General features: G+C 39.5%; 1 protein-coding gene across 1 annotated transcript in view; it reads left to right on the forward strand.

Moving 5' to 3' along the window:
- Window positions 1-26,846, forward strand: part of ACSS3 (acyl-CoA synthetase short chain family member 3) — a 208,562-nt gene that overhangs the window by 31,558 nt on the left and 150,158 nt on the right. Inside the window, exon 2 of the mRNA XM_056117936.1 lies at window positions 10,691-10,835. Coding sequence (XP_055973911.1) covers window positions 10,691-10,835 — 145 coding nt within the window. The remainder of the gene's footprint in view (window positions 1-10,690; window positions 10,836-26,846) is intronic.

Raw genomic sequence — 26,846 nt, forward strand, 5'->3', positions numbered from 1 at the left:
TACTGGGCCTGCTCGAGCAAATTGATGAACAACGGGAGAACAGTGCAGTGCTACAGTCACATCTCAGCATCATTTTAATATGCGGGTAACCATTTCCTTAGATTGGTTTGGACTTTGCAGTCTTGGGTTTGCTCTAACTTTTGGAAAACCACCTAAAGCTTGTTTTTCTCCCCCTGAAATTGTGATGATGTGAAGATCCAGATTTGGAGCCATCAGGGTGGAGCATCCTCCTATGATCTTAAGAAGGAAGCTGATCTCAGGAGGGAAATGATAAGTTTGAACTTTCCAGTTCTTTGATAATAAATATATTCAGAGCAGAAGAATTAGTAGTTGATGGTATAGAGAGGATCGTGACAATATGACTAGGGAATATGATTTGCTGGAGAGCTTCCTGCATTACTTTTTTTTTTACCGTGTCACAGTAAGTTCAAAGCCATGCTTTATTTTGTGTGGGTAGGAAAGTCAGTCTTAGAAGTGTTGAGAATGAGAGCAACCAAAATTGTAATGGATCCTGGAATAATGATAATGTCTGATTTCTCTTTAACTAACACTATGCATTATAACTGTGTAGAAATCCAGCAGAAAAAACAACACCTACTTATTGCTTTAATGTTCATTTTCTTGACTATGAAAAATGCTTTATATACTTTTCCTCACTAGCTTTTCCCTTCTTCCTCCATGGTACATGCTATGGATCTTCATTTATCGTTTATTTGTAGAAACACTTTAACCATTATTGTTGCAATATCTCTTTTTTCTTCTTATTTTATGTTCAATTTGCACCCTCTCCCTACCTAAGTTTTCTGTTACTTTTATTTACATTTACATGTATTTTTGACTGTGCATACATGCACACATATTTGTGCATAAGTGAGATATCTGTGTATCAAGCTTTATGGAACACATTTCAGAGTCCAACTACGGGTCCTTCCTTACCTATTAGTAAATTTTATTTTTATTTTTGGTTTATTTAAGTCACCTTGGCTTAAAATACTATTAATTATAAGGTTCTATGCAGAGATTGTGCTAACCGCATGCCTTTCACCTTGGGACTGCTTCCCTCTACTATTTTCTTCATGGTCCCCTACTGAGCATCCGTGTTCCATATCCCTAACACATTAAACTCTATTTTTGTTGACCAGATCTCAGATCCTATTGTCTTTAGTTATTTGGTGTTCTGTTACAATGTTTCTTTATATTCCACATATTAGATCGTTTGTCCCTTTCCATCCTGCTGACTTAGCACAGGACCCTTCATTTTTATCACGTAGAGGCAAATTGACTGATTTCCTCTTTCTTTTAGCTGAGTAGTACTCTGTTGTGTATATGCACCATAGTTTCTTTAACCTGACATGGTTTTTGATGCTTGAACTTTTCTAGATTTTGGCTATTGTGAATAGTGCTGCAATGAACATAGGAGCACAGATCTTTTTTGAAAAGAGGTTTTGGGCCTTGTTGAAATTGCTAGGCCATAGCAAAGTCAATGCTTAGTTTTTTGAGAAGTTTCCATATGTTTTCCAAAAAGGTTGAACAGTCGACATTCCTACCAGCAGTGTATGAGGGTTCTTTTTCCCCACATCTCTGCCAACACTGGTTGTTTTCATTCTTTTGCTCTGTGTCTGTCTCACATATGTGAGGCAATATTACTATATTGATTTGCATTTCCTTGATGAGAAGTGATGCGAGCAGTTTTCATATAGTACTTGGCCTTCTGTATATTTTCTTTGAGGAAGTTTCTGTTCCCAGTTATTAGTATTATATATACATATATATGTATATATTCACATATATATGATTAAGTTGACTTACATAAGAAATCAATGTAAAAACTAAACCAAAATTAAAAAATTGTTCTTCACTTAGATGAAAATTACATCTTTCACCTAGAAAAAAGAACTGCAATGGTAGATGTTTATTTGATTATGTCCAAAATTTTAAGGCTTTTATGTTAGGAAAAAAATCATGAATTAAAATTTGTGAATGCAGAGAGAGGATGATTTTTGACAATGTCCAATTTAAGATTAGTGGATTATGTGAAAACACTTTAAAATTGGTGAGACAGTGTACATAATAATAATAATCACAGAAACCAAAATTAGACTAATTTTTCACTTCTCAAGTTGAAAAAGATTGAGATTCTGTGTTCAAAGGACCATGATGAAATACTCTTTCTGATAATGCTGGTGGTAGTATAAGTTGATTCAGTGATTTGTGTGTGTGTGTGTGTGTGTGTGTGTGTGTGTGTGTGTGTATGCACGTGCACGGTGGGTGGGGTACATACCCATCAGTGTTCAGGGCTTACTAATAGTTCTGTGCTCAGGGATCACTCCTGGAGGTGCTTAGGGACAATATTATGTGCTGGGGATTAAATCAAGGTTGGCTGTGGGCAAGGCAAGCATCTTAGCTCCTGTACTATTACTCTGATCTCCCAGATTCTACTCTTGCCAACCTGTAAGAGGTTGCCACAAACCTTGTTTGTTCCTTGTTTCTGCCTTGCCCAGTGGTCACATGACATATTTGGAATTTTGCAACTTTTATTTCTAAAACTGGGATAAGATAAGCAGGAAAGGAAATTTCTCCACTTGGCACCTATAAGCAAGGTAATGCAGTGTCCCTCCTCTTCTCAGCATTGCTGATTACATGTAAACTGAGTGGAATGCTGAAATGTAACTGTGTCCAGCAACAGTGTTCTATCCCTCACCCCCAGGAGTCTTAAGGAACTATCTGTTACACATGCACCTAGTATGAAAGAGGGATGTTCTTCCTGTGTTGACATCATTTGGCAGAGGAAGCCTGTTACAGCCAAAAACTTTAAGTACGATCCTTAGCTAAACTTCAGTCTCAGGGCTGGATTGTATGGTGGGCAGAGTGCTTGCCTTGCACACAGTAAACCTGGATTTGATCTCCTGTACCTTAGATGGTCCTTCTAGTCCACTCGGCATGATCTCTGAGTGCAGAGCAGGAGTAAGCCCTGAGCTGTGCTGGTGTGATCCGAAAACAAAAAGTAAACAAGGAAACAACAGAATATAAGCTCTAGTTTCATAACCAAAAAACCACAATGTCCAAGATACAACTGGAAAACATAGTATCAAGTAACAGAAAAAAAATATTCAGTTTGAATGAAAATCAGTAAATAAAGGCCAGCACTAAGGTGGTAAAGGGATTGTAACTATCTGGTGAGAATTTATTATAGCATCTGTGAACATGCTTGAAACAAATAAAAATTAAGGTCTTATTAAAAAATATAGAACCTTATCAGATAAATTCAAGACAAGGAAAAACAAATAACAGTTTTAGAACCAAAAACATTAATAAATCAAATAAAAAGCGTTATTATATTTCAATAATAGATTGAAATCAATAGCAGAAAAAAATCAACAAACATAAAGATAGAATGGATATCACTTAATCACTTAATCCCCGTTATTCATCGATTTATTCAAGCGGGTGCCAGTAACGTCTCCATTCATCCCGGTTGTGTGCTAGTGTAGCCCAATGGTATCTGTTCATTTTAGGAACATGTAGAGCCTCAAACCGATCATTTAGGGTCTTGACGAAGAAGTCTGATCATCTTATAGGTGGGCGTCCACGTGATCTTTTGATGTCTCATGGAATCCAATCAGTAATGGCTCTAGTCCAGCGGTTGTCTGTAAACCTCATTACGTGTCCAGCCCATCTGATTTTTGATGTCTTGGCAAATGAGACAGCGTCCCTGATTCTTGAGCGTTGATGAAGATCAGAACTCCGGATTCTATCTCTCATTTGAGTGAATCGTGATATTCCAAGCATAGTTCTTTCGATTCCTCTTTGAGAGACCCGAATAGTGTTCTCATCCTGTTCTCGTAGGGTCCAGGTCTCTGAGGCATATGTTAATGCAGGAAGAATAGTGGAATCAAAGAGATGTGCTCGTAGCTGGAGGTTCTTTGTCCTTTTAGTTATTTCTTCAATGCTCTTGAAGGCATTCCAAGCCGCTCTCTTCCTCCTGCGCAACTCAGGTGCCAGGTCATTCATCATGTTGATTTCTCGACCTAGGTATATATAACTGTTGCATTCGGAGATGGTGGTTCTGTTGAGAGCGAATGGAGCATCAGGAACAAGGTTCTTTCTCATAAACATTGTCTTCGTAAGATTCAGCTGTAGTCCGACCTTTCCACATTCACGGTCAAAGTCGTTCAGCATTTGTGCCGCTTGGTTGATGTTTGGTGTTATTAGAACGATGTCATCAGCAAAGCGGAGGTGGTGTAGTTGCCGACCATCTATCTTCACTCCCATGTTTTCCCATTCCAGTCGTCGCATGATGTTCTCGAGGGTGGCACTGAAGAGTTTTGGTGAAATGGTATCACCCTGCCGAACCCCTCTCTTGATATGGATGATTACTTCTTTGTAGAATGGTGAGATCTTGGTAGTGAATCCGCAATAGAGCTCACGAAGGATCCTGATGTATTGAGTTTGTACGCCCTGATTGGCTAGAATGGATATATTATTTTTTAATGGATGGGTTAACATGTGAACTGCAACATCAATCTAGCTGTGAAAAGATTTGGATTATAGGGCTGGAGAGATAACTCAAAGGGCTGAGCTTTTGCTTTGCATGTAGGAGGTCCTGATTTTATCCTTGGTACTACATGGTCCCCCAGGTATCACTGGGAGTGACCACTGAACACAGAGTCAGAAATAGTAATCAAACACCATAGGCTTGGTCCAAACCCTTCCTGCCAATTGCCCTGATAAGGAATTGGATTACAGGTATGTTTTTTTCTGATTCTGAGCCAAATACCTTCTGCATTATTCTTTCTTAAGTCTTCAGGGTTTTTTTTCTGTTTGTTTTTAATTTTAAAATGAGATTTTTGAATACTATACAGCAGTTCTACCTGGATTATGTATCAACAGTTTTTTGAACATTTACTAATATTCTTATTCACTAATGTATTGCAGATTTGAGTGATTAAAACATAATAGGAACTATAAAACCCTAATATTACAAGAAATATACATCATAATCTTGCTGTTGATAGTTTATGGTATTATAAAATAAACATAAATGTTCAGACCAATTGTTAGTGCTATGTGATAAGTGCTAATATAGAGAGGTTATTATAGGACTTTGGAATTACTTGAGGGAAGGGGTGGTAAAGATAATATAAACAAAATTCTGTGTCAGAAATAAAAGCTGACTGAATTTAAGAAAGTGTACATTTTGTAATACAATAGAGTCATAATGTGAGGGATCAGAGGAAATGAGGTGAATTACTTTTGCATGATATTTGGTGATATATAGTTTTTTTCTGAATTTCATGGGAAGATACAAAATTGTTTTGAGTACCATTTGATACAATACTATTTTGCAGCGAATGAAAACCTTCCAGTAGCATAAGGAGATGACTCGAGAGAATGGCATAAAGACATTGGCAGGGAGATGAATTAGAAAGTAGACTATGAAATATCAGTGAGAGAATTGGAATCAAAACCTAGAATAACAGATAGGACATTGCAAATAAGTTATGTTATTCTACAAGGAGAATGAAGGATCAAATCCGACTTAAATTCAGATTACTGAATTTGAGGTGGTTTATTGAAATACGGAAAACAGTAGGTAAAAATGGTTCATTGTTGGTGTGGGTCTGTTGGTTGGAGATGGTGAAAATTATTATAATTTAGGACATGTTATTCTTCCTGTGTGAAAAAATAATCCAGTGTATGGATGACACTAATGATACAGAGCTCTGCATGCTCAGGGCTGGAGTTTTAAGATGGATGTTGAAACTAGAGAAATGTAGTGATCACCCAGGGAGTGAATGCTGGGTGAGTGAAGGGTTGGATGTGGAATAGCTCTGTCAAAAAACAACAACAAAAGAAAACGGTAAAGAAAGATTTCATGAAATGTACTGAGGAGCCAAGCATAAAAGTAGCATTGTAATAAGGCAAATCATGCTTTGAATCTTCCATGAATCTTTGAAAATCTCTTTCACAGAATGAGATCTTGAGCACAAAGAATAGAATTGATCATTAAAGGAAAAGAGAAAAATTGTATCATCAAGAACTGTTCATGAAAGTCACATTTTCATGTATCTCAGATGTATTTTTTAGAAATAAAATCAAAAAGTCATACACATAAAAGCATACTAATAAAAATTCACTTTTTTACTTTTGTGAGGAAATTCTAGACATTTAAAAAATTTCTGCTACAAAATGTTAAGCTAACTTTGATCTGTTTTCCATCATCTGGCAGTTTATGGCTCTACTTATCATAACAAGTAACCATAAAAATTCCCCAATCACAAAATATTTAGAAGTTATTGCCTTGGCTCTATAAATTGTCGTGAAGTTACCTAATACCAGCATGAACATCACTGGAGAGGTTTCAAACACTGTTATCTAGTTGGCTTGGGCTTTCTGCAGATGTTCATTCTGGGGGTTTAGCTGAGAGGAGGCGGTAGTAATACTTGGAAGCTCTTTTCCGAAGTGCAGAAGAATAAGTTGTGCAAGTGCCTTTTATGTTTCTACTTACATCATATCTACTGCTTAATCAAACTGAGGTGCAGAATAAGCCCAGCAAGGAAATTATTGTCCACTCATGGAGGACACACACACACACACACACACACACACACACACACACACGTATATTTGATTGAAGAGGAATCAATGGAAAGAGAATATTTTTAACATTGAATTAAAGATTCAGAATCATTGCATTAGTTACTTTTGGCGTATGCTAAAAGTTGGATATATTCATTATAATGAAATATATTGGGTATGATTGAATGACTTTTCCTCTAGATTTCTTCTCAATTATTTCTTAATGTTGACACCATAACTATAGTTACTTTCATTCACTACTTTATTTCATATTGGGCTTTTGTTTTTGCTGTTGTTGTTTCTGGGCCATACCTGGCAGTATTTATGACTTACTCCTGACTCTGTGCTCAAAGATCACTCCTGATAGGGACTATGTGACTATTTGTGTTGTCTAATACTGGACCAGGATCAACTGTGTGGAAGGAAGACAAGCACCTTAACCTTTGTACTATCACTTAGGCTCATATTGGGCTTCTTCCCTAAAGATGTAAAGGTTTTTTACTGGACTTTTTCTTCTTACTCCAAGATTTTTTTCTAAGCATTTTGCATTGCTGTAACATTTTATAATATTACTAAGACAAATGTATCAATATTGCACACAAACATTTTATAAGTTTAAAAAGTAGCGAATACTCTTTGTTTTGAGAAAAATAACTATTTTTTTATTTGTTCGGGGTTCCCACGCAGTGCTTAGGAGGGCTTTGTGCATTTTCTAATTTTATTTATTTATTTATTTTAATTTATTTATTGGATCACCGTGAGAACAGTTACAAAGCTTGCAGGTTTAAGTCTCAGTCATACAATGATCAAACACCCATCTCTTCACCAGTGTATAATTTCCACCACCAAGAACCCCAATATATCCCCAAGCCACCCCTCCTTGTGCCTGTGAGGCAGATGATTTCTACTTAACTCTCTCTCTACTTTGATTACATTCATTATTTCAACAAAAGATGCACCATTATTATTTGGAATTTCCCCCCAACAATCAAACTTGCTGAAAAGGCATCATGAAATAATTTGTTTTCTCTTGCTGGTTATGAAGATCATATGATGTTGGATTTCTGACATTTTACTAATTAAGTCTGGAGGAATTTCTGTCAAAAGCCTCATAGTTCCAAGATTGGTTTGTGTGCCTCTGGGTCTATGGTCGTGCTTGTGGGGGGCAACTCATGGTCTCAGTGGGGCGGGAAGGACGTGCCGTTTCTGCCTCCCCATCCCATGAGGCTGCAGTTGCCCCATCACTGCCGGCTCATACCTGGCTGTTGAATAAGCTCTGAGCGGTGGCCAAGATGCTGCCGGGGGTTGGGGGGGGATGGTGGAAGACAGACACCCTTTCCCTCCCAGAGGGGCACGGCACCATAGCTCAATGCATAGTCCATTCACATTTCTGCCAGAAGCTGCTGGGTTCTGAAATAGGTCTGTGTGCCTCTTGGGCCATGTCCATGCGAAAAGCCACTCGTGGGGGGCAACTCGTGGTCTTGGCAGGGCATGAAGGACGTGCCCCCTGTGTGTTTTCTAAAGGGCAGCAATGTTCTATCTCTCCTGCCACTTGCATTCGGTGGTCTCTGCTTCCCCAAGCCCAGAGACACAGATGGCGATGGGTAGACAAAGGAAGAAACGAGGGCCTGGCTGGTCAGTAACAATTACAGTTTATTCCAGTCTCCTCTCCAGACTCCCTCTTTTTCTCTCCAGCCCCCTTCTTTCTCCTTGCTTTCTCCTCATTCTCCTTCTGGCCTCTCAGTTCACTCTTACAGCCTAGTTTATATAGAACTCATGAAGGGTGGGGATACAAAGGTGGGTTGAATATTAACAAATCAACAAGAGAGGTACATCCACTCTTCCAGGAGATTAACTCAAGGACACAATCTCATCTAAGGAGTTTACTCCAGATTACTAGAAGATATGCTCAAGGAAGGATTCCATTTAGGGAATCCTTTCCTCAGCTAGTAATCCACTTAAATCATTATAGTAAATTTACTTCTAATATTTCTAGCAATGTCATTTTGTATGAGCACAATAAGAGATATATCAAACTTAAAGTTTGGTTCTTCCTGAGGACATCTCACTATATATTCTAGACCACAGTCCTCAGGCCAGTTTAGTCTCCCTAACCCCAGCAGGGTATTAATCTCATTGTTACTTTTGGATCATGACCGCATTTGTCCATGACCATACCCTCAACTTATAGTTGAGTATTGTGGCGCTTTAGCCTGGCCCATTTTGATGCCAGGGTAGCTCACAGCTTGCTGTGCACTTCGGGGAGATGGGTTTTATAGTCTCTGGGTCTTGGCCCTTGATGGGATTACACAGCTGTTGGGGGGACAGTTAGTGGGTGTGATCCCTTCCTACTGGAACATGGAGGATCTGGGTGGAGGATGCTCAGTCCTGACCCGAGCAGGCTTGGAGATCTCAACCCCAGGACCCACATGCCTTTGTTCCTCTGCCAGTACCTTCATGCGTGTGGAGAGTGGTCTCAGCATGGTTGTGGCAGGTTCTGGAGGTCTTCAGCTCTTGGAACTCTGCTCAGGGCGGGGAGGGAGACTCAACCCATCCCCCTCCAAGGGGCCCCTCGAGGACAGCCCGGCTCGGACAGGAGACTTTGATGTGTATAACCCGATAAACCTAAGCTCCCTCTGGCAAGGGAGGAAGGACAAACCAATGTTATCCTAGAGGGCCCCAGAGCTTCCCCTAGAGATAAAGCTGGTAACCAGGGCTAATGGTTAATGCTATGGTGTAAGTGCTCTCAGGACACATCAATGGTGCTCTGAGGTGAATTTCCTTTTCTTAAAAAGTTTCTTCAGGGGCTGGAGCAATAGTACAGTAGGTAGGGCATTTGCCTTGCATGTGACTGGCCCGGGTTTGATTCCCAGCATCCCATATGGCCCCTGGAGCACCGACAGGAATAATCCCTGAGTGCAGAGCCAGGAGTAACCGCTGAGCATCTCTGGGTGTGATCCAGAAAGCAAAAAAGCAAAAAAAAAAACTGTCTTCAGGGGAAGGAAACAACAGCAAAAGAGTGTCTTCGGAGCCTGAGAAATAATACAGTGGGTAGTGTCTGTACTATCCATGGCTAGCATGGACAACCTGGGTTTGATACTCAGCATACCATATGGCCCCTGAGTATTGCCAGGAGTGACCACTGAGCAGAGCCAAGTAAAAGCCCTGAGCATCACAAGGTATGTTTCCCTCCACAAAGAAATCACAGCACTCCCTCAAAAAGTGTTCTTCTCTGGCCAGAGAGATTATATTGGGATAAGATGCTTGCCTTGCATGAAGATGATGCTGGTTCAAATTCCTGCACTACATATAGTCCCCAAGCTTCTCCATGAGAGATCCTTGAGCTCACAACCAGTAGTAAGCCCTGAGCACAGCTGAGTATAGCCTAAAATGAAAAAAAAAAAGAAAAGAAAATCATTTGATTTTATAAGGTCTGTATTTTCAAAAGAATACATAGATTAGTCAATAAGTAAAATGATTGAATTGAAAAGGTATTTAAAAATCCAACTTGTTTTCAGGGTAGCAGAGTAGCAGAATGGAAGCATGCTGGGCCCATAAAATTTTAACTTATTTTTATACATTCCCATTATTAATGTATCACAGTTCTGAAGAATCCAAAATGTGCAGAAAAGAGTTTATATATTCTTTATGAATCTGGAAACATCAAATTTTATTGAAATGAAAAGATATTTGGCTTTTTCAAAGGAGAATTTGCCAGAAAGGTTTACTCTTTTATCGCACTCAAACTCTAGTCATGCATTTACAGTTTACCATCTCAGCCTAATGTATCTGTGTGGCAATTTTGTGCATTTTTTTATCCATATAAAATAGATCATTTGGATGTTTATACCCAAGTTTCATTTGAAGTAATAAACCACACAAAGTTGTCATTTTGAAAAGTGAGGTATATTTTTTTAGTGCATCAAAACAAATATTAAAAATGTTGCTTCTGTACCATCTTAAATCGCTATTTTGTAGACATTTTTACCTTTTAGAACAGCCATGGGGAGACTTTCATGGAAAGCTCAGCAAATTAGAAATTTAGGAACCAAGATAAGTAATAGTCTATTTCCATAACTCATTCATTTTTCACTTTCTTACTATTTTTCAGGTTTGTTGAAGGAATGCTTAATATTTGCTACAATGCCATTGACCGTCACATTGAAAATGGTAAAGGAGATAAGATTGCTATCATCTATGACAGTCCAGTTACAAATACTAAAGCAACTATTACCTACAAAGAAGTTCTGGAACAGGTGATCTCATAAACACTCTACGTGATTTAGATAGTATGCAGAAATTACTTAGTATCATGCATTATCTTTGATAACCGTTCATTTTTTTTAACTCACTGACATATTACCATGATCTTCTTTTGGTGCACTTCAGAAATGAATAGAAGTTTGTTAGCTCTATTTAGAGGTCTTAAGTGTGTATTTTGCAGCACTGAAAATCTCTAAGCATGTATTTTCATTCTGTTCCTGTCCTCATTTCCCATCTAAATTGCCCTCAAACTAGCCCACTTCTTTTTAACTCTTAGTTTATTACAGCAGCTACGTAGTCCCTTCCCTACTTCCAGCTTTGCACATGTTAGATCATCACCTGAAATGCAACCAGAGTTTTCTTCCTAGAAACAACCCATTTTTCTGTGCCATTAAGATTTTTTTCCTTAAAGTTTATCAATATTCAGAGCTAGAGCTATAATACAGCAGGTAGGGACTTTTCTTGGCACGTAACTGAGCCCATGTTCAATCCCCAGCATCCTATATAGTTCCTACAGCATCCAGGAGTGATCCCTGAGCACAGAGCTAGGAGTACACCCTAATCACTATTGGATGTGGCTCAAAAACAAACAAACAAAAAATTATCAATATTAATTCAAATTTTTGACTCATTTAACGAAGTTTTGTAATCACTTTGCAATATGATTACATATCTCCAAGTTTCTGTCTCTTGACATTTTTGGCCATGAAATATCTGCACCTCTCTGGGAATCCTGTTATTCTTTAGACACCTGTGGATATTTAAAAAATAGTTATTATTATTGAGGTATGGTTATTATTTATCGTTATTAGTCTTATTTGATGGTTCCAATAGTGCTGTGTTTGCTTTTGGCATGCAGAGATACAGCACTTCTACCACCATTGAAATGTTAAAGCTTCTCCACCAGTGGACTTTAGTCACATCCCCTCTGCCATCCCAGACTCTACAGTTCTTGATGCATGCTCATTGCTTTCTCTTATTTGCGCTTTTCCATACTTTCCCATCTTGATATTTCTTAGGTGAATCAAATTATTTCTAGATTTCTTTTATTTATTTGAGTAGAAATAAGATGTCAGAAGTCATTGAAAAAAATATTCAGCTTTTGTGGACTGTGATTTAAAGGAAATAGTACAGCGCGTGGTCTTTCGGCCTAGACCCTGCTGACTATTTTAGGGTTGATGACTCTTCCTTGTGTTTGCATTTACATCTCTGTGAGGTAGGGTATTAGTGTTCTTGACACTTCCTGATTGTGGTATTTTACTGTCTCCCCACACCACACACAAGTTTAATGAGCAGAGGTATCTACAGACATTTGTGAAATGTTCCCTGGTGATAAATCACAGTGTCTCATGACAGAGTCTGTCATAGCAAAGTTTGAAGTGAATATGGGGTACCAGGTATCAAACCCGGGTCACTTTCATTCAAGGCAAACATTTTACCTTTGTACTACTTTTTGAGCCCTGGCTTTTAATATTTAATTAAAATACTTTCCTGGGCTTGACTAGGTAGCTAAGGAGGAATGAGGAGCACATGTCTTGTATGTGTAGTGACACAGATTTGCTCTCTAGCACCATAAGGCCTCCAAAGCATGCCAGATATAGCCCCAGAGGCCCAAGCATTGAGCAGCATCCTATTTATAGGTTTGCAAAAGAAATCTGAGTCTCTGAGTGACTTCTAGGTCCCCTGAACACTTTTAAAGAATGCCCCATCAATATAAACAAAACCTTATTCCTGTGATTTGGGTTGATTACTTCCGTCTTATTTTATTAAAATGTAAGATAGTGGTGAATTATAATTAAGATGAAGAGTAGGAAGCGTTTTTATATATCATAAAACATTATGTAAATATGTTAAATATGATACATAGTCAAATATAATTATCATTACATTCTTGTTTTATTAATTAAGTACATAGTCACGATCACGATCATCCTGTTGTTTGTCGATTGCCTCGAGCAGGCCCCAGTAACATCTCCTTCGTCCTAGCCCTGAGATTTTAAAAAGTGCCATATACAAGGTTAGGAGAATGAGACCCATCATTGTTACTGGTATTTGGCATATTGGTTACACCACGGGGAGTTTGCCAGACTCTGCTGTGTGGGCAGGTAACATTTAGTAACCTGCCAGGTTGTCCAAAGTAAGAATGAGATAACAAGATGTCAGCTTCCGGGAGCTGGGTTTTATAGTCTCTGTGTCTTGGCCGTTGATGGGATTACACGGTGCTGGGGGTCAGATGGTGGGTGTGACCCTGCCTACTGGAAGGTGGAGGATCTGCGTGGAGGATGCTCAGCCCCAATCCGAGCAGGCTTGGAGATCTCTGCCGGTACCTTCATGCATGTGGAGAGTGGTCTCAGCATGGTGGTGGCTGGTTTTGGAGGTCTTTGGCTGTCGGAGCTCTGTACCGGCAGAGAAACAAAGGTATGCGGGTCCTGGGGCTGAGATCTCCAAGCCTGCTGGGATCGGGGCTGAACATCCTCCACCCAGATCCTCCACCTTTCAGTAGGCAGAGGTCACACCCACCCTCTGACCCCCAGCGCCATGTAATCCCATCAACGGCCAAGACCCAGAGACTATAAAACCCAGGTCCCGGAAGAGAACAGCGCAGTCTCCTGCCCCCGTGCCTGGCTGTCCTTGCCAGGGCCCCTTGGAGGGGGGCGGGTTGAGTTTCCCTCCCTGCCCCGAACAGAGCTCCGAACTACATAGTATATATGATAAGTTCACTCAGAATTTGCCTAGAAATTTTTCTACTAATTCATCTTGATTTTCTAATATTGATTCTAGACTCCTCAATGCTTTTGAGGTTTGCACCAGGATGTTGGTTTCAGTTTAGTTGACATTGAAGTACTTAGGAGGTTTGTTTCTCTCAACTGCTGACAGCTTTTGCTTCCTGAGGCTTTTCCTCTCTAAAGTACTAAAAGAGAAACTGTAAGTAAGAGGGATACATCATGTTCCACTTTGATTACCTGTTTTTGGTTCCCTGTGGTCCTTATTTTATTAAGTAGAGAAGACAAAGAAGATTTAATGGGTAATGTCCTCAAGAAAACAGAAAAGAAGTGCTTTTGTACTTGTTCTAATCTCCACTGATTCATTTCTTCTGGGAGTTTCTGGATAGGTAAATCAGAATGAAGTCAGTTAGCTTTTCTTATTTAATTAGCAAGCCAAAAACTCTAGGCTAAATCTTTTCAGGGACATGAGGGATCTAAAGGTTTTATGAATAATTCAGAAGTGGAGCTTTCTCCAAACTATCTTTTTTTTTTTAGGAGGTCTGATAGATTAAACAATCCTTTGCAGAGCGCTTGGTTCAAGATCTGCCTCCCATTTAACAAACATGTCCCTAGTATGTCAAATCCTGTTAGGAAAAAGAAATACATGTTGGGGCAAAGGAATAACCTTTTCCTAGTTTTACGTGGAAAACTATTATTAGCAGTTAACAATAATTATGGTTATAATCGGTAATGTGATGTTCTCTGGAAAAGCCCAGGTAAAGAGAAAGAGTGAGGGGAGAGAGGTTCCTTTGCTGTATCAAGTGCAGCGCAGGGTGTGGGAAAACAGGGCTCCAGTGAGCCAGACTTAGAGAACTTGGGGTGCGACATCCCATTATGTATCTGTATTTGTTCCCGAGGGCAGTGCAGATCCTAATGTTACCCAGAGGGAACAAAGAACCTGTGACCTGTAGTTCTCTGTGCTTGGAGTTCTGTGACTTAGTTATTCTATAGCTCCACTGTCCTGCACTAAATATAGTGAGCCCATTCATTTTGCCACTTAAATTTGACTTGCTCCATGACCCCCTTAGAACCCTTCTACTTACTTGCATCTCTTCTGCATAAAATATCTTTTTTCTAGGAAGCTCAGATAGAGAAGAGAGCACCAAATAAATGGTGTTGTGAGGACCCTCCCAGGGTGGGAGAAGCATGCTAAAAGTAGTCTATAAACCAAACATGATTGCCACTCAATGCCTCTCTTGCAAAACACAGTACCCAAAAGAAGAGAGAGAGAACAAGGGTGAATGCCCTGCCACTGAGGCAGGGTGGGACGGGGGGAATGGGGTGTGGGAGGGATGCTGGGACCTGTGGTGGTGGAGGATGGGCACTGGTGGAGGGATGGATACTTGATCATTGTATAACTGAAACCCAAGCACAAAAATTTATAAGTCTATAACTGTACCTCATGGTGTTTCACTAATAAAAAAATTTAAAAAAATATCTTTTTTCTAGATATTTTATGGTTCTTGATTACCGAATCTTCTTTTCTGAGTACAATCTCCTCTGACTATATTAAATAAAATATTTCTATCCAGAACACTTCGTACTTCCCCATTCTACTTTCTTTGAAACATCTAGCCATTCGGTTCCCATTATCATTCAAAAAAGAAAATATTCTTTAATATGGCATCTGCTTGTAGATTTTAAGTGCCACAAGGATGGGGAATAATAAGCGCTTCCCAAATTCATCATTCAGCAAGTATCACTGAGGAAAGAGTAAATAAAATGACACTTAAAATTTCTAAATGACTCTAACTTCCTTAATTGCAGGAACTCCTTATTTTAAACAGCATTGGTAGTTGAATTTGTTCTTCCTGAACAATTTCTAACTTATTACTCTAAAGAATAAATAGCTTATTTACATTTGACTTTATAGTCCAGGATGAGGTATTTTTTCTTTGTATCTCACACACATACAACACAGATGTTCTGCTGTCCAGGAGACAATACTTTGTGTGTGTGTGTGTGTGTGTGTGTGTGTGTGTGTGTGTGCGCGCGCATGTGTGTGTGTGTGTGTGTGTGTGTGTATGTTCCTGCTAAATCTTATCTTCTCAAGTCAGTCATTAGAACAAACTTCAGTGAGTTGAAAGGATGTGTATGAGTTTACATGTGCATGCTCTATGTAGTATTAGTCATTTTTATAAATGCTTATTTTGAGTTTTTTTTTAGCTCAAATTGAATTTTGAATTTAACTCTGTGTGTAATAAGTTTGCTTTTTATATATCAAAATGCTTGTGACTTTTTTGTAAACTTATTTACAAATAATGTAAAACATTTTAAAAAAATTATAGCTATAGTTAGTTGTAATTTTGAGGTACAGGCCCAAGATGGACCACCAGAATTAATTTAGCTTAGCTTAACAGGAACCTGCATTGCAAAATAACTTGTTTTTCTGCCCCTGAGCAAGTAACTTGGATACAGGTGCCCCGACTTGGAAGTCACGAGAAGGGTGGGGGTCAGACCAGATAACCAGATGTCTCGCAAATGACCCATGTCATAAGACCCAGGACTGCCCTAAAAACCAGGACGTTCCTAAGCACTGATGCAAATGCTGATCTTTAAACTATAGGCTAAGGAGTGATGTACTTTTAAATGGATTGGTTAGGAAAGTATGTGTTGCTACAAATCTATTGGCTACGAAGTGCACGGGCTCTCCTGTAACAGCCAGTGAAGTCCTATATAAGATCTCCTTTGGAGAAGTTGGGTCTTGCCCAACCTTCTGGACCTGCGTGTCTGTGTAGGTGGCTCGACCCTGGCTAGCCAGTCTTACAATAAACCCTGCTTGCTGTTTGCAGTCTCAGGAGTCTCTGTCATTAAAGGGAGATCTTGATCTGTGCCCTAAGAGTAATCACAAAGTAATGTTGAGGAAAAAAATTACTCTGATATCAAGGACCATATTTTCTGACGAGCCCTTCTTTCAATCTCTGTCATTTACTATACTTAGTACCTCAAATTATGAATTTCTTTTTCTCAAAAGTGTGTTCAGGGTATAAAATTATCTGATTATCTCTTTTGTATTACATTTCCTTATATTTTTACTTTCACAAAGCAATACCTTAAAATATAAAATCCGAAAGCATATGCTGAAGATCAGCTCTGCAGTGGTCTCATATTGAAATGGAAAGACAAAATAGTGCCTACGATACACTTCCTTAAATGTCTAAACCAGAATTCTGACTAGGCAAAGAAATCTTCAGCTTTTAAAAAGTCTATCTCAGACAATAGCGGAGGGAAGGTGACAGTGGTGTAGAACTGGTGTTGGAATATTGAGTGCTTGTAACAAATCATCATGAACAACTTTGTAAACCATGGTGTTTAAATAAAGTGGGAGAAAAAGGGTTTGTCTCTTTAAGGAAAGTTTCCTCTCCCATACTTCACTCATAGGTGAATGATGCTGTTAAGATGATGGAAATTACAGTGGTTTGTTCTGTTTTTTTCCTAGTGGGTCTTGTGTTTAAACACTTATTGAAATGTAAAATACTTTCAGATTAGTGCAGAAATCATAAGCATAAAGTCTCTTAGATTTTCATAAACAGAACACACCCATCTAACTTGATCAGAAAAGAAGAATTATCTACCTCCCAGATATCCTTATTATGGCTCTCTTTAGTAATTTCTCTCCTAGTCTTCAGTGATTGTATCCAGACATCATAATACCATCCCTGATGAGGTTTACCTATTTTTGAACTTTGTATAAATTGAATCACACAATGCGGTATTTTGTATCTGGCTTTTTTCACAATTCTTTTTTTATGGAATTCTTTTATTGGCAGAGGTTGTAGACTGCTTATTTGGGAAAATGACTGATTTGGGGCTATTGCAAATAATTCCATTCTAAATATGTTTGTGTACAGAATTTGTTGACAATATCAATGCATTTGTTTTGAGATATACTTAGATTTGTGTTTACATGTACATGTTCAGATGGAGTAGGTAGTGCCAAACAATTTTCTAGTGTCATTATACTAATTTGCTTTCCAACTTGTGGAAATAGGAATTCTGAGTTGGAGGAGTGGATATGACAGAGGAGAGGAAGAGGGAGAGAGTGAGAAAGAGAGGAGAGATGAAAAAGGGGAATGGGGAGAGGGAGAAGGACCATTTTTCTCCCTTCTTGTTTCCATTTGGGCCTTTTCTATGACTGTTTTGGGGTGGGGCATATGGTTTGAACTTCCCTAATGATTGATGAAATGAAGTTTATTTCCTTGTGGCTATCTACCGGTCATCTGTACTTTCCTAACTTGCTTGTTCAAATGTACTGTTCATTTTTATATTGGAATGTTAGCTTATTAGCAAATTCGAAGGGAAACCTCAAAATTTAAAAGAATATCTCATCAGTATCTTTAAACCTTAAGAAAAAATAATGACGATTCCTTTTATGATTGACACATTTATTTGCTTTAGCACTGTCTGTAGCACTCTCCTCCTGTTGTTCATCGATTTGCTTGAGTGGGCCAGTAACGTCTCCATTGTGAGACTTGTTGTTACTGTGTTTGGCAAATTGAATATGTCATGGGTAGTTTGCCAGGCTTTGCCGTGCAGGCAAGCTACTCTCAGTAGCTTGCCAGGCTCTCCGAGAGGGGTGAAGGAATCAAACTCGGCTAGGCCAGGCCGGTTGGGTGCAAGGCAAACATCCTACTGCTGTGCTAGGAATCTAAAAACCAATAACTAACTTTCTCCTTTTATAAAGGATTAATAATAATTTTGTACTCTGAAAGACTCATTTTCTGGAAGGAAACCTGAGTGCAGGTATCTTCCAATAAATTATCTTAAAGCATGAAGCATAAACTTCTGTATTTAAGGACTATACATGATCTATTGACGGTAAATTTTAAAAGGTTCTATTTATGTTGTTTTTGAATGGCTTGACCCAATATTATTTTCTAATAGGACTTGTTATATTCTGTAGGCTCTTTTGAGTAATGCAAATTCCCATAATAGGTTTTAGCAGAAACATTTATATTTATTTGAAATTGAAGATTAATTTATACTGGCTGCTGATCTAAATTTTCATCAGAATAAGAGCTTGATTTAGAATACCTTGTTGACTTAATAAAATTTAATTTATATTCTGAAAGTGCACCATGTAAGAAAATTGGCATAAGACCAATAGATAATATAGAAAGAAATTACTTAAATGAAAAAAATAGTTTGTATTTCTAGCCCTTTCCTCCTCCTCCTCCTCCTCCTCCTCCTCCTCCTCCTCTTTCTTCTTTTCCACTTCCTCCCCTCCTCCTCCTCCTCCCCTCCTCCTCTTCCCTCCTCCTCCCCCTCCTCCCCCTCCCCTTCCCTTTCACTTCCTCCTCCTTCCCCTCCCTTTTCTCTTCCTTCCCCTTCCCCTCCCCATCCTCCTCCTCTTCCTCTTTCCCTTCCTTCCTTCCTTCCTTCCTTCCTTCCTTCCTTCCTTCCTTCCTTCCTTCCTCCCTCCCTCCCTCCCTCCCTCCCTCCCTCCCTCCCTCCCTCCCTCCCTTCCTTCCTTCCTTCCTTCCTTCCTTCCTTCCAGAGAGCCCCAGGGTCATTTTACCAGTAACTGATTTGGTGTGGGACCAAGAATTTGGTGCTCAAGTTGCGACTCTTATGGGCCTCTGGGACCACACCAGGCACTGTCCCTGGGAAACGGGTGCAAGGCACTGAACACAGAGCCTTGCAGTTGCTAGACCTGTGCTCCTCCACTTGAGCTGTCTTCCCAGCTTGACTAGCTTTCTTTTATCCATATTTAAAGCAACGTATTTATGTAGACATGATTTTTATTTCATTTTACTTTTACAGCAACACATCAATCCAAAATAGCAACAGTGCAAGCAATCTTGGACTTTTCTGAGACAGATTGTAGGGAGATTATTTTGTTTCTGAAGCAAGACTACTGTTTGAAGTGTAAATGTACTTCTTGTGACTTCCTTCTCTGCCAGCAGTGATTTCAACATGTCTTGAGGTTCAGAACACTTATTTGTGTTGGCTCCTTTTTTCCTTTTTACATGTTAGTGTAAAAAACATGTATTATTAGGATAGCTGCTAATTTTTGTATCACTACCAGAGTAAAAATGTCCATGTGGATTAGGATACATTTTTATTAATTAGTCTATTTATTTTTACCTACATTGCACAGGATTTATAAAATAATTTCATTTTATAAAAAAAAGATAAACATTCTCCCTATCTAATAGAAATGATTATTTCTAAAAATTATCACTTTATCCTCCACATTATGATATAAATCTATATCATTATAAATATAATTTACATTAGTTAATTCTAATTCTTTTTTTTACTTTATTTTTTATTTTTATTTTTTTTAATTTATTTTTTATTAGTGAAACACCATGAGGTACAGTTGTAGATTTACAAATTTTTGTGCTTGGATTTCAGTCATACCATGATCAAATACCCATCCCTCCACCGGTGCCCATTTTCCACCACCATGGATAATATCCCTCCCCCCTATCCCCCCCATCCCCCCTGCCACTGTGGCAGGGCATTCCCTTTTGTTCTATCTCTCCTTTTGGGTGTTGTGATCAGCAAAAGAGGGATTGAGTGGCAAACATGTTCAGTCCAGTCTACTTTCAACCTGCATCTCCCCTCCTGGGAGGATCCTCCAAACACCTCCATTTGGTGCTCCTTCTCTATCTGAACTGTCCTTTCCCCTAGAATACCCGGCTGGCCTCTAAGCTATAGAGTAATCCTCCTGGTGTTGATCTCAGCTATTCTTGGGTATTAATCTCATATTTTGTTATTTTATATCCCCCAGATGAATGCAATCTTTCTATGTCTATCCCTCTCTTTCTGACTCATTTCGCTTAGCATGATACTTTCCATATTGTACCACTTGTATGTAAATTTCATGACTTCATCTTTTCTAAGAGCTACATAGTACTCCATTGTGTAGATGTACCAAAGTTTCTTTAACCAGTCATCTGTTCTTGGGCACTCAGGTTTCTTCCAGTTTCTGGCTACTGTAAATAGTGCTGCAATGAACAAACAAGTCCAGATGTCACTTCGACTATACATTTTTGCCTCTCTGGGGCATATTCCCAGGAGTGGTATTGCTGGGTCAAATGGGAGCTCAATTTCTAATTTTTTGAGGAACGTCCATACTGTTTTCCAAAAGGGCTGAACCAGTCAACATTCCCACCAACAGTGAAGGAGTGTCCCTTTCTCACCACATCCGCGCCAGCATCGGTTGCTTTTGTTCTTTTGAATGTGGGCCAGTCTCTGAGGTGTGAGATAGTATCTCATTGTGGTTTTGATCTGTATCTCCCTGATGATTAATGATGTAGAGCATTTTCTCATGTGCTTTTTTGCCATTCGGATTTCTTCTTTGAGAAAGTTTCTGTTCATTTCATTGCCCCATTTTTGGATGGGGTTGGATGTTTTCTTCTTGTGGAGTTCAACCAGTATTTTGTATATCCGTGATATCAACCCCTTGTCAGATGTGTTTCTGCGAATATTCTTTCCCATTCTGTAGACTGTCTTTGTATTTTGGTCACTGTTTCTTTGGAGGTGCAGAAGCTTCTTAGTTTAAAATAGTCCCATTTATCTATCTCTGTTTTCACTTGCTCGGCCAGTGGCGTGGCGTCTTTGAAAATACCATTAGCCTCAATGTCATGGAGGGTTTTGCCAACTTTGTCTTCAATGTACCTTATGGTTTCTGGTCTGATGTTGAGGTCTTTAATCCATTTTGATCTTACCTTTGTACATGGTGTTAGGCAGAGTTCTGAGCTTATTTTTTTGCATGTAGTCGTCCACTGATGCCAGCACAATTTGTTAAAGAGGCTTTCCTTACTCCACTTCACATTACTTGCACCTTTATCAAAGATTAGATGATCATATGATTGAGGGGAGATGTCAGTGTATTCAACTACATTCCATTGGTCTGCAGTTCTGCCTTTGTTCCAGTACCATGCTGTTTTGATTTTTACCGCTTTGTAGTAAACTTTGAAGTTAGGGAGGTTGATTCCTCCTATTTTCTTTTTCCCAAGAATTGCTTTAGCTATTCATGGGGGTTTATTGTTCCATATAAATTTCAGGAGTGTTTGCTCCATTTCTTTGAAGAGTGTCATGGGTATCCTTATAGGGATTGCATTGAATTTATACAATGCTTTCGGTAGTATTGCCATTTTGACAATATTAAGTCTCCCGACCCATGAGCAGGGGATATCTTTCCATTTCCTCATGTCCTCTTTTATTTCCTGAAGTAGCGTTTTGTAGTTTTCTTTGTACAGGTCCTTTACTTCCTTAGTTAAGCTGATTCCTAGGTACTTGATTTTCTGTGGCACAATTGTGAACGGGATTGATTTTTTTCATGTAGCTTTCCTCTCTCTCACTGTTTGCGTATAGGAAAGCCATGGACTTTTGGGTATTGATTTTATAGCCAGCAACTTTACTATACAAGTCTATTGTTTCTAGGAGTTTTTGGTGGAGGTTATTGGGTTCTCTAATTAGAGTATCATAACATCTGCGAATAGTGAGAGCTTGATTTCTTCCTTTCCTACCTGAATGCCCTTAATATCTTTTTCTTGACTTATTGCTATTGCAAGTACTTCCAGTACTATATTGAACAGCAGTGGAGAGAGTGGGCATCCTTGTCTCGTCCCTGATCTTAGAGGGAAGGCGCTCAGTTTTTCCCCATTGAGGATGATGCTTGCTGTAGACGTGTGGTAGATGGCTTTAACTATGCTGAGGAAAGTCCCCTCTATACCCATTTTGGCTAGGGTTTTCATCATAAAGTGGTGCTGGATCTTGTCAAATGCTTTCTCTGCATCTATTGATATGATCATATGCTTTTTATCTTTTCTTTTGTTGATATCATGGATTATATTGATTGATTTCCAAATGTTAAACCATCCTTGCATCCCTGGGATGAATCCTACTTGGTCATGGTGTATGATCTTTTTGATGAGTAGTTGGATTCTATTTGCTAGTAGTTTGTTGAGGATCTTTGCATCTGTGTTCATCAGGGATATCACCCTGTAGTTCTCTTTCTTTGTGTTATCTCTGTCTGCTTTTGTATCAGTGTGATATTTGCTTCGTAAAAACTGTTTCGAAATGTATTTGATATTTAAATTTCGTGGAAAAGCTTAAAGAGGATTGGGAGTAAGTCTTCTTTAAAGATTTGGAAGAATTCACTGGTGAATCCATCCGGGCCAGGGTTTTTGTGCTTCGGGAGACTTTTTATTACCATTTCAATTTCCTTGATGGTGATAGGTCTGTTCAGGTATTCCAGGTCTTCTTGGTTCAGCCTTGGGAGTCTGTAGGAGTCTAAGAATTTATCCATTTCCTCGAGGTTTTGATTTTCCGTGGCATAAAGCTTCTCAAAGTATTCACTGAGGATCCTTTAATTTCTGTGGTTTCTGTTGTAATGACCCCCTTTTCATTTCTGATTCAGTTTATTAAGGTTTTTTCTCTCCCTTTCTTTGTGAGTTTTGCTAGGGGCTTATCAATCTTGTTAATTTTCTCGAAGAACAAGCTCTTGGTTTCATTGATCTTTCAGATTGTTTTTTGGGTTTCCATCTTGTTAATCTCTGCTCTGAGTTTTATTATTTCCTTCCTCCTGTTAATGTTGTGCTCCTTTTGTTGATCCTACTCCAAGTTCTTAAGCTGTGAGGTTAGTTTATTTATGTGGGCTCGCTCTTCCTTTCTGAGGAATGCTTGTAGAGCTATAAACTTTCCTCTTAAGACCGCTTTTGCTGTGTCCCATAAGTTTTGGTAACTCGTGTCCTCATTTTCATTCGTTTCTAGGAATCTTTTGATTTCCTCTTTAGTTTCCTGTCTAAGCCACTCGTTGTTCAATAGCGCACTGTTTAATTTCCAGGTGTTTGATTTAGTTTTCTGGTTTTGTGTGTGATTTACTTCTAATTTCAGTGCATTATTGTCTGAGAAGATTGTTGATATGATCTCTATCTTCTTAATTTTATGGAGGCATGTTTTGTGGCTCAGCATGTGGTCTATCTTGGAGAATGTTCCATGTACGCTTGAGAAGAATGTGTATTCAGCTTTTTGTGGATAAAGTGTCCTGTATATATCTACTAAGTCCCTTTCTTCCATTGTTTCCCTCAGATGAAGTATGTCCTTGCTAAGGTTGAGTCTGGTTGATCTATCAAGAGGTGATAAAGCAGTGTTGAAGTCTCCCACTAGTATTGTGTTGCTACTGATGTCTCTTTCCAAATCTATGAGTAGTTGTTTTAAGTACTTTGCTGGTCTCTCATTAGGTGCATATACATTTATTATTGTAAGTTCTTCCTGTTGTTCAGATCCTTTGATCAAAATGAAATGGCCTTCACTGTCTCTTAAGACCTTCCTCACTTTGAAATCGATGTGGTCTGATATTAGGATGGCTACCCCAGCTTTTTTTTGGGAGCTGTTTGCCTGTAGGATTGTTTTCCAGCCTTTGACTCTGAGTCTGTGTTTGCTTTGACTATTGAGATGTGTTTCTTGCAGGCAGCAGAATGTTGGGTTCAATTTTCTAATCCATCCTGCCACTCTATGTCTTTTAATTGGTGCGTTTAGCCCATTGACATTGAGAGAGATTATTGTTATGGGATTTTGTCCCATTGTTCTGTTGAAATTTGGTGTATTTGAGGGGCCTGTCTTGCCTTAAAGTAGCCCATTTAGTTGTACTTGTAACCATGGTTTTGAGTCTATGAAGTTTCTGAGCTGTTGTTTGTCTGTGAAACTGTGTGTTGTTCCTTCTGTTATGAATGAGAGTCTCGCTGGGTAAAGTATTTTTGGAGAGGCATTTATTTCATTGAGTTTTTTCACTATGTCCCACCACTGTTTTCGGGCCCTGAGGGTTTCATCAGAAAAATCAGCTGTGAATTTTAAGGATGCTCCTTTGTAAGAGATTTCTTTCTTCGATCTTGCTGCTTTCAGAATTTTGTCTCTGTCTAAAGTTTTGGTCATTTTGATCAGGATGTGTCTTGGGGTATTTTTATTCGGATTTCTTCTAGCTGGTACCCTTCGGGCCTCCTGGATGTGGTCACAAGTTTTCTTCAGCTCTGGAAACGTTGTAGGAATGATTTCTTTGACAGTTTCTTCTTCATCAAGGTTTTCTTCCTGTCCCTCTGAGACTCCAATAATTCTTATGTTACCCCTCTTGGCTTCGTCACGATCTTCTCTTGCCATCTGTTCTCGAACTGTGGGTCTCTTTTCCATTTTCTGCTCTATTCTGGCAAGTCTCTGAACTTGATCTTCGAGCTCACTGATTCTGTTCTCAGCCGCTCTTACTCTGCTGCTGAGGCCTTCCACTGAGGTTTTCAGTTGGACTACCAGGTTTTTTAGGTCCGACATTTCCGATTGCATTTTCCTCATTTCTGCCTTCAAATCCTCTTGTCTTTTATTGGCATTGTGTTCCATTGTTTCTTTTAGTTCCCTAAGCATCCTAAGTAGCTCCCTTCTGAATTCCTTGTCAGAGAGGTTGTCTAACGGTACAGTACTGTTGGTGTCTTCTGGGCTAGCCCTGTGAATAAGAAAGTTTGGTAGGCTTTTGCGTTGCTTTACTATTGTGACCAGTGTGGTTTGGTCCTTCACGTTCACTATTACTATTCTGGTTGAGTGATGAGAGACTGCCAGGAGCCGTTCAGCTTTGTTGCTGCTAGATGGGCCTCTTCTACATTTCTGAGTCTGACCTTCATCTCAATCAGGCGTTATTCTTTGTTTTATAACTGACATTGAGTGAAACTTTTGGAGGAGGTGCTATTTACTACTGAGCTTGTACAGCTATTTTCAAACAGGACTTTTGTTGGAAATGGAGTAGGCGAGTGGGATGTTGTTGAATTGTAGTAGAAGAGGTGAGAAATTTTTGGTTGGTATTAGGTGACAAGTTGATGAAAAGGATGACAGGATGAAAGTCCAAATTGCTTGTAGTGAGTGATATACCTGAGACCACAGCCACCCGCCCGGAAGAAGGCCACGTCCCTTCTTAGAGGCCACGCCCCTAGCCAGTCCCAGGCCACTCCCTCCCAGGATCCTGGATGGGGGGGGGCGCGATGGACTTCTGGGCTGGTCCCGCAGAGCTGGACGCGCAGCGGGGCCTCCGCGCTGTCCTTCGGCGGGGATCGTTGGGCGGCGCGCGGCTGGGGTCAGGGGCGGGTCTCAGCTGGGCTCCTCCTACCCACCTGGATGGGGGGGGGGGGCGATGGACTGCTGGGCCGGTCCCAGAGCTGGACGCGCAGCGGGGCCTCCGCGCTGTCCTTCGACGGGGATCTGTTGGCGGCGCCAATTCTAATTCTTATTGCACTGTAGCACTGTCCTCCTGTTCATCGATTTGCGCAAGCAGCCACCAGTAATGTCTCCATTGTGAGAATTGTTGTTACTGTTTTTGGCATATCAAATATGTCATGGGGAGCTTGTCAGGCTCTGCTTTGCGGGTGGGATACTCTCAGTAGCTTGTTGGGCTCTCCAAGAGGGGCAGAGGAATTGAACCCAGGCCAGCCGTGTGCAAGGCAAACACCCTACCTGCTGTGCTATCGCTCCAGCCCTAATTCTTAATAGGGTAAGTAAATTTCTTGTTTTAATGCAGTTCCTGACTTCGAAGGCTTATGTGCTGCATTATGACAGTTACCAAACATGATTACCTGGAAAATCTGAAAATTTTATCCACAGTTTCTCTTCTTCATCACGACGACCATCACGACCATCCTGTTATTCGTCTATTGCCTCGAGCAGGCCCCAGTAACGTCTCCTTTGTCCTAGCCCTGAGATTTAAAAAAAGTGCCATATTTAGGACTCTTTCAGAGTTAGGGGAATGAGACCTATCATTGTTACCCATATTTGGCATATTGGGTACGCCACGGGAAGTTTGCCAGACTCTGCCATGTGGGCAGGTTACATTCGGTAGCCTGCCAGTTTGCCAGTTTTCTGTTCTTACAATTATTTAATGAATTTTATTTTCATTCATGGACAAGTACATACTAGATGATTTGTCTTTTCTTCAAGGTGTTAATCTCTGGCCTTTGAGAAAGTTTTAAAATCAGTTGTCCAAATGCATTAAATTCATTTTCTTGGACTGAAATGATGCTGGAGTCAAAGCAATTTATTTATTAAAAACATGCTTTTGTAGAATCTAATTCATGTTTGATGCTGCTGTGGATGTAGTGGGTTCTATCACTGCATGATACAATCTTTGTCCAAGGGAAATTGTACAATAGTGGGGGCATTGTGAATAAAAATATATTACAAGAAAACAGGCACCTATAATATGAAGAGAAATTAGGAACCTACAATATAAATTGAAGAGAAATTATGGAACTG

This window comes from Sorex fumeus, unplaced genomic scaffold, assembly GCF_029834395.1.
Source record: "Sorex fumeus unplaced genomic scaffold, SorFum_2.1 ptg000003l, whole genome shotgun sequence".
NCBI lineage: Eukaryota > Metazoa > Chordata > Mammalia > Eulipotyphla > Soricidae > Sorex > Sorex fumeus.